Source organism: Chenopodium quinoa, unplaced genomic scaffold, assembly GCF_001683475.1.
Source record: "Chenopodium quinoa cultivar QQ74 unplaced genomic scaffold, ASM168347v1, whole genome shotgun sequence".
Classification (NCBI taxonomy): domain Eukaryota; kingdom Viridiplantae; phylum Streptophyta; class Magnoliopsida; order Caryophyllales; family Amaranthaceae; genus Chenopodium; species Chenopodium quinoa.
Window position 1 is genome coordinate 1,680,868 of NW_018745546.1, and position 8,692 is coordinate 1,689,559.

The following is an 8,692-nucleotide window of genomic DNA, read 5'->3' on the forward strand; positions in this document are numbered from 1 at the left end:
TGACTTTGCAGTAGGTAAAGTTCTTGGTCAAAAGAAATAAGGAAAATCATGTGTCATCTACTATGCCAGTAGGACTCTCGATGAGGCTCAAAACAATTATACAACAACGAAGAAAGAGATGCTAGCGGTAGTGTTTGCATTTGATAAGTTTCGGTCCTATCTTATATGCTCAAAAGTTATTGTGTACACGGATCACATCGCGGTGCGATATCTCATGACCAAGAAAGAAGCAAAGCCTCGCTTAATCCGTTGGGTTCTCTCTCTCCAAGACTTTCACATGGAAATAAGGGACAAAAAGGGAGCGTAGAACTATGTAGCAGATCATTTGTCTAGGTTACCTTTCGAGAACAAGGAGGATGTACCGATTAATGATGAGATAGGATTCAAGACTCTCATGGCTATGGTGTCAACTTCTACCCCTTGGTATGTGGATATAGCCAACTATCTTGCTTGTGGAGTCGTTCCCCTGGAGTTTTCTTCTCAACAAAAGAAAAGGTTTTTGAAGGAAGTGAGGAGGTACTTTTGGAATGACCAATACCTATTAAAGCAATGTGGAGATGGCCTTTTTCGAAAGTGTATTCCAGATCATGAAATTGAAGGAGTTCTTAAGCATTTCCACTCACTACCATATGGAGGACATGGTGGTGTTGACAAAACAGTGGCAAAAATCTCTCAATCTTTATTGTGGTGGCCGATAATGCATAGAGACGCCCACAAATTTGTTGAGCAATGTGGTAGATGTCAAAGGAGCGGAGGCATTACCAAGAGGGACGAAATGCCCCAACAAAGTATTTTAGAAGTTGAACCCTTAGAAGTTAGGGGGGTGGATTATGTGACGAAATGGATTGAAGCCATACCCTCACCTATCAATGATCACAAGGTTGTGCTTAAGCTTCTAAAGAAGATCATTTTTCCTAGGTTTGGGGTTCCAAGGGTGCTAATTAGTGATGAAGGCTCCCATTTCAACAAAAAGCAATTTGAAGCTCTTCTCAAGAGGTATGGAATTTATTCACAAGGTTGGATTACCTTACCACTCTCAAACACAAGGACAAGTGGAGGTCTCGAACCGTGAAATCAAAAATCTTCTTGAAAGGATGGTGAACAAATCAAGGAAATTGGTCTCTCAAACTTGATGACACACTATTGGCTCATAGGACGGCGTATAAGGCTCCAATCGGCACGACCTCCTATAGGTTGGTCTATAGAAAGGCTTGTCACTTGCCGGTTTAGTTAGAATATAAGGCTTGGTGGGCCATCAAAGAGCTTAATATGGATTTATCGTTGGCCGGTGAGAAGAGATTGCTTAAGCTCAATAAACTTGAAGAGCTTAGATATGATGCTTATGAGAGATCAAGGTTATATAAGGAGAAGACCAAAAAGTGGCATGACCAACATATTCGAAATAAGAGCTTTAAGGTTGGAGACAAGGTTTTGCTTTTCAACTCAAGGCTTCGTTTGTTTTTGGGTAAACTCAAATCAAAGTTTTCGGTTCCTTTTGTGATATCAAAGACTACTCCGTATGGCTCCGTTGAGTTAGATGCGGATGGTAACAAGTTTATGGTTAATGGTCATCGTTTAAAGAATTACTTTTGCAATGAAGAAGTTGGTGTCATAAAATGTATAATGCTTGACCCTTTGGATCCCAAGCCTCCCACTTGAAGAATTTTCCTCATGGTCAAGCTAGTGACCTCATAAAGAAGCACTTGTCGGGAGGCAACCCGAGTTTCTAACTCTTTTCTATATTTTTTTATACATTCCGATTTCACTTTGTTTTTTGAATTTGAATTTTATTTTTTCCTTTTTGGTTGATAGGTGTTTGGATGATGAAGGAGTAAAGGTTTATCTATATCGAAGATGAGAGGAGGAAGAAATTGAAGTTTGCTCTGCGCGACCCTGTGCGCGAATCCTATGCGGGCGCGCAATGTAAAGTGTGCGGGTGCGCAGCCTTGTCAGAACCCGCACACTTTTATTCGAAATTGGAGATTTGAGACAGAAGGTTTGCGTGACCTAGTGTGCGACCTCTGTGTGGGCGCGCAGGGAAGGGTGTGCGGGCGCGCAAGTATTGTCCGAACCCGCACACTTTTTCTCAAAATCGGAGATTTGAGGCAGTGAGTCTGCGCGACCCCTGTGCGGGCGCGCAGAGCTGGGAAAATTGGGTTTTAACCTCTTCTTCCCCATTTTGCCCTTATATTTTCGCAAGCCATATTTCATGCTCTTTTCTCTCTCCTCGCAAACTCAAACCCTAACCCTTCAATTTCACCCATTTCTCAAAAATTGCATTGATTTTCCTTCAAATCCGTCAAAAATTTTCACTCTACTCACAAATTTACCCACTTTCTCTCTCCAAAATACCCAAAAATCCTCCATTTTTATGGTGTACAAGCTTAGTTGAAGGTGGTGTTCTTAGGAGTTCTTAGTGGTGTTCAAGCTTTTACTAAGTGGTATAACTTTAAATTTTGCTATATTATTGCTTAGTTTCACTTGTTTATGCAAAATTTTTAGTTATTAAGCATGGTTTAGCTTGAGTGAGTTTCATGTGATTTTAATTTTCTTTGCTAAGTGTTTGTTGGTTGTTAGTGTGATATTTAGTGATTTTGGGACATTGTTGTTAACATTATGGATTTGGAAGCTATTTTCATGGAATTAAGTTGACCAATTTTGTGTTAGTATTGATGATAATGCAACTATTTTCATGAAAATTGCTTATTATCATAATGTATTATGTTTGAGTGCTTTGTTGTTGATTCTAGTTGTTTTTGGAGCTATATTTGTGTGGTTAGTTTTTGGTACTAACCCTTTTCAGATTGTTAAGTCTTGGGTTGTTGTTGTTGTGTTTCAATTATTAGTTGAGTTCAAAGAGAGTTCTCTTTTGGTTTTGTTGTTTGTATTGCTTGAGGCCACAATAAACAAAAGGAAGAGTAGAAAAGAGCCCCGATTAATGGTTAAGGAACCGAGTACTCAAACTCAAGCTCAAGGAACAAATGTTCCCCCTCGATTGAAATTCTTGAACAAGGTCCGTGCTACTTTCTTTAATGACCTTCAAGGACGAAAGCTAAATCCCACGAGACACTATGATCAACGCTCCATGAGAGCTTTGGGGATTGACGATGACATAAGGTCGCTCCTTGACAACTTAGGGATGAATAAGTTCATCAAGCAGCAATTTCGAACATATAAAGAGCCCACCTTCAAATTCTTGGCCTCATTTGAAAAAGAGCCTTATGGGAACAACGATTCCAAATTTCCTTCCAACTATTCAACAACCAGTACACTATGACTCTTAATGATCTTAATACAATGTTGGATTTGAACCCCGAGGCGAACCTCCTTGCCCCTTCATTGAGTCTATTCCCAGAGTATGATGCATTTCGATGGTGGCAAACGATTACCGATTTTAAAGGGTTCAACACTAGATATTCGGTGGCCAACCAAATTATCCACCCTGTTCTCCGTATCGTTCACCGCATTCTGGGGTATGCGGTGTTTAGCAAGCAAGACTTGAGTAAGCTCTCGCATGAAGAGCTCTTTACTTTGTGGTTGCTACTAGGGAGGAGTTGAGAGGGCGGCTCAACATGGGGTACTGGTTCGTCATGTGCTGCGAGACAATCAAGTCGGGTCACAAGACGGCTCAACTATGAATGCTTCTTCCCCTCATGCCCTCAAATTGGGGCCGACAAGGATTTATTCATTGACATACAACAAATGAGAAGGTCGGGGTTCCTCCAAGGAACTTCAGATGCCATTAATTTTCATGCTTGGATTTTTCAGCGCGAGCACCATTGTATCTTGCCTTACCCCAGCCGTACATCCTTGGAGATGAACGCTAGGAATGTATGGAAAATTTCGCGAGACAATGGTGTGTTACCCACTGCTTTGGGTGGCGCAAGGAATATGGTAGTCGAACACCACCACCAACAACAACAACAACAAAAACAACAACAACAACAACAACAACAACAACAACAATATCAGCAACAACAACAACAACAACAAATGATGAGTAGCCTTGAACAACATCAAGGCATGAGTATCCTTGAACAACAAATGATGAGCATGGAACTTGGCATGCAAAGCCTAATGGAGAACCAGCAGGGTATGTTTATGCAAACCCAAGCTCTCTATGGTGCGGCCGTGGACAGAGATGAGGTCACGCCCTCGGTTAATTTCCCTTATTGGCCACCCCAACAAGGCCCGGTCCCTCAGTGGCAGGGATCGCAACCTACTTGGACCTATTGGCAAAGGCCCTCCTCCCAAGATGTTTCCCGGGTAGACTACCCGACAAAAACTGGGTACGATTATCGTGCCCCGGGGGGAGCGATTTTAGGGGTGACCCCAACTATCCATATGTCGACCCTACCCACCCTTCCCCTCTTCAACTTCCCACCCCTTTCGACCCGTTGCCCCAATGGCAACAAGACCTCTTTCGAGGTCACTATGGTTGGCCTCCGGGTTTCACTGGTGGTTAGGACCCACACGGCATCCCTCCAGACGGTTTCTCTTACGACATCGAGGATGATGGAGATGATGACGAAGCCGGCCCTAGTGGCCACTAGCCCCCCTTGTTCTTTATTTCTCCCCTTTGCCCCCTCCCAATGTTTTAATTTTGCGCACCGCAGACGGTGCATTGTTTTAGTGTGGGGCTGTGTGTAAGAAGCAAAGGGATGTTTTTTGGATAAAGTGGGGGAAGGCTTATCATCATGATAGTGTGAGGGGGAATTCATTGTAGGTGGTAGAGCTTACATGGTTCGGTTGGCTTTATCATGTTTTGATGTTGATTTATCTTTTTGATTGTGATTATGATGTCTTTGGGTGATTTTGATGAGCTGTTCCTAATGAATTTTCAAGTGTTTGTGTAGGTGATGGCGTTCCCATGAAGAAAAATCCAAACTCCCGATAATCCAAATTTCCCTTAATACATTTTTTTTAGATTGTTTTATTTTATTTCCATTTCTTCATTTTGTTTAAAGTTTTAGTTTCCTTCTTTGATTTTTAACTTTTTTATTTATTTTTGTTTTATCCCAGTCGTTCTTTCGTTTCGGCTCACTTTTCAAGCTTGGAAATGGAGATGATGGAAGTTAAGGGGCAAATCGAGCCCCCTCGGTGAGGTTGCATAATTTATCTTGTCTTCATTTCAAGTGGCGTTTGGTGAGACCTTTCCTCTCTTTTATTTTCTTTTTCTTTGGGTGTTTAGCTTAGGTTTAGCTTAGGAAGAAGTTGAATGGTTCCAGGATGTTTGCTTTTGGTTCGATGGAACCTGGGATCGTTGATGTTGTTATCGAACGATCACTTGTATGACGATCGAGATTTAATTGGATTATATGCCTCGTATGTGAACCTTTTTGATTTCTTCCTCTTTTTTCTATTTTGTTTCCCCCTTTTTGTGTTACAAGCATAATTATGACAATTTGAAATGATTTTTGATTTGTAATTTGCTCACTCTTTTGGATTGGTTTGCCTCTCTTGACGATGTGTCTTTGAATGCTTATCGTCCTAGTTGTTGAGGGTTTACACGGTTTGAGAATGCTTTGGGTTGAATTAGACACATTGTAAGCTAAGGTAGCCCGGTTTTGAACTTTTGAGGACGTTTGAACCCCTAGTTCACGGGAAAGTGGTAAGATGGTGTTGCTCTCTATGGTGGATAGGATTCCCTTGGTTGGTATTTTCTATATTTCTTATCCCGTGTTAGCGTCATTTGTTCTAGACATCATCATTCTTGTGAGTGGCATTTAGGATCCTTAACTATGCATATCTTAATCTTGGTGTTGGCGTCTAGCTCCCAAGATCGTGACTATATAACTCTACAGGAGGAAGATGGCATTTCTTCTCATTTTTTTTGTTTTATTTGTGTTTTATTACAAATTTGGTTTTCATTTTTACATTCACCCACTTGCCAACCAATTTTAGCCTTATTTCCCCTTTCTTGACTTAGCCATATTACAAACATATCAGCCTACGTTCTACCAACCCTTGTAGTTAGTGAAGCATTGGTTTGTGAGGTTCGAGTTTTATAATGTTGAAATTGAGCAAGAAAGTTGTGTAATTTGGGTGAAGTAAGGTTTTGAAAGATTATTCATGAAAAGAGTATGCAAAAAGGTTTGGAAAGAAAGTTGAAACTCTTGAAAACCCAAAAAAAAAAAAAAAAATTTGAAAATATGAAAAGGATTGAAGTAATGTGGTGTGGTTTGTTTTGAAAGGTTGTAAGTTTTAGAATAGGTTCAATTCTTAGGATGTTCTTGAGATATGGCCACTCTCATGCTTCACATAGGAATTGCCAGCAAAATTTTCAAATTGTTTCCCAACCTTAACCCCTAGCCATGTCATTACAACCCTACTTAAGACCCTTGGATTTTAGAGGGGCGTGGTCAAAGAACGTGGAGGGATATAGATTTCAACCCTATGGAGAGAGTATGCATAGTTGAGATGTTGGGATGACCTTATGATTCCACATAAAAATTTCTTTTTCCGGTTTCATCGAGGAATCATGAGGAGCTAGCTAGGGGATGAATTGAAGCTAGTGGAGAGAACGCGGACCGTCTTGGTTGGGGCTAGGGCGGAGAATGTAATCATTAGTTCTCTATGCTTAGCTTAGGTTTGTCTTTTTCAACCTTGAGCATCTTGGAACGTGTTTTCCCTCTTTGATTTGAGAAAGATAAGTATTCTTTGGTGCATGTATTTGCGTGTGAGTCCAAATGGAGAATTTCATTACCTTGAGGCTTGATTGGTTTTGCTAAAACCTTGTCATGTTATGTTTGTTATGTTTGTCTTTTTGTTCCAGTTTTCCTTGCTTGAGGACAAGCAAGTGGCAAGTGTGGGGGATTTTGATGAGTGGCATTTATGCCACTCTTTTATCCTTTTTCTCTAAGGATTCTCCCCTCATTTCCTTTTTCTCTAAGGATTTTCCCCTCATTTGAACTTGTTTGGCCCTTTTTCTAAGCATTTTTACCTAGTTTTGTATCCTCCTTTCGTTTCTCCTTTATCTTCCCTTTTCGTAGTCTTCTCGCCTTCTCTTTATTTTGATCTCTATGCTTTTGTTTTGTAGGTATTTTGTGCCGAAAGAAAGAGGATTTCAAGGTGCCAAGCAAACTGTTCTACGCGGGATGTTGTGCGGCTATTGCACGGGCGCGCACCCTTGCTTTTGCGGCGCGCAACCCTGTCAGAACCCGCGCAACCAGGATGATGAAACAGAGCCAAACTAGAGAGTTTGCGCGACCTATTGTGCGGCCTCTGCGCGGGCACGCAAGTTTACTGTGCGGGCGCGCTTGATATCCCCGTACCCTCAAAGTTGCGGCCGCGCACTATGCTTAAAGGGCGCACACTTCTACTGCACGGGCGCGCATATTTCGTGTGCGGGCGGGCACTGCTAGGTTTCTGATTTCTTTGCGCCTTGTTGCCCAAGTTTCTTTCTTTTTGGGGAGCCACATATATATAGACGGGACTCTTTGTAATAAAGGACACTTAGTACTAATTGCATATAATATTAACCTAATCTAGAGAAAGAAAGTAGATTGTTATTCAAGCATCCTTTATTATACTCAACTTTGCTCAAGTTTTAATCTTCAATCAATCAAGAAAGAATCCAAGTTTTCAAATTTCATTAATCCTTTCTTTAGTAATCTCTTCTCCTTTCCTTTAGTATTATTTATTTGTTTTATTGTTGCGTATTCTTGTTAATCTTATTAGTTCATCTAGTTGTTATTGATTTCATTGATTTTAATCATGTTTTGTTTTGAGTTTCTTGAGTTTATTTCTAGTTTTAATATTATGTTTAATATCCCTTCTCTAGGCTAAAATTTTAGCTAGGGGAAGGGGGTGGAAGATATGAGTTGATATTGGATGAATGATGGTGGTTGGATTGAACTTATGCCATAAATTGATGAAAGACATGATTTTTAATAGCTTAAGATTATTGTTGCACTCTATTTGATGTTTTCTAGTTTAAATGCATGAAAGTGATTTGAACTAGATTAAGATCATCTCTATTTTAATGATTGCATGAGAATGAGTTATTAAAGTGGAGTTTTTATGGATTGTGCTTCTTTATTCTCTTGATTTGATTGTAACTAATAGGATGCATGAGAATGATCCTTATTAGTGTAGACCTCTTTCATTGATTTGCCTAGACTATTGCATGAGAATGAATTGTTTAGGTAGAATCTTGTGTTCTTTGGCATGTGTTTCATGATAATCACCATTATTCCCCTCTTTCTACTCATATTGGACACCCCCGTATCCCTAGCGTCATTTTCCCTTGATTTTAATCATCATTTTCTTGCTTATTTGTATTTTTGGTGTTCTTACTCAACAAAACCAACAAAAACAATCCCCTTTTTACTCTTGCATTAGTGATTATTGATGTTGAGTTAGTGTGCTTCCCTAGTGGTTCGACCCTTTACTCGCCACTAACTAGTTTAGTGTAGGTTTAGGTATTATAAATGATTTAATTTCATTAGGGTAGTAGCTTAACGACCTGTCTAACCCTTGATAACTTAGCCCAAACCCTAACTCTAATATAACTATGCTAGCCCAATCCAATAATTCATGATTAGTTACTTGCTCATGAGGCCCATAAATGGTCCTCTAACTTGCTTAACCCAATACCCTTGTGTGTGACCTCATAGGATCCATTCTAGTGGGCTTTGCACAATTTAACTAGCCCAAAGATCATTGATCATAGTCTAGCAACAGATAATGA

General features: G+C 40.2%; 1 protein-coding gene across 1 annotated transcript; it reads left to right on the forward strand.

Moving 5' to 3' along the window:
• Positions 1-394: 394 nt before the first annotated feature.
• LOC110716171 (protein NYNRIN-like) lies at positions 395-1,072 on the forward strand. The gene has a single exon (XM_021894798.1). The coding sequence runs from the start codon at positions 395-397 to the stop codon at positions 1,070-1,072; it is 678 nt and encodes a 225-aa protein (XP_021750490.1).
• Positions 1,073-8,692: the final 7,620 nt, after the last annotated feature.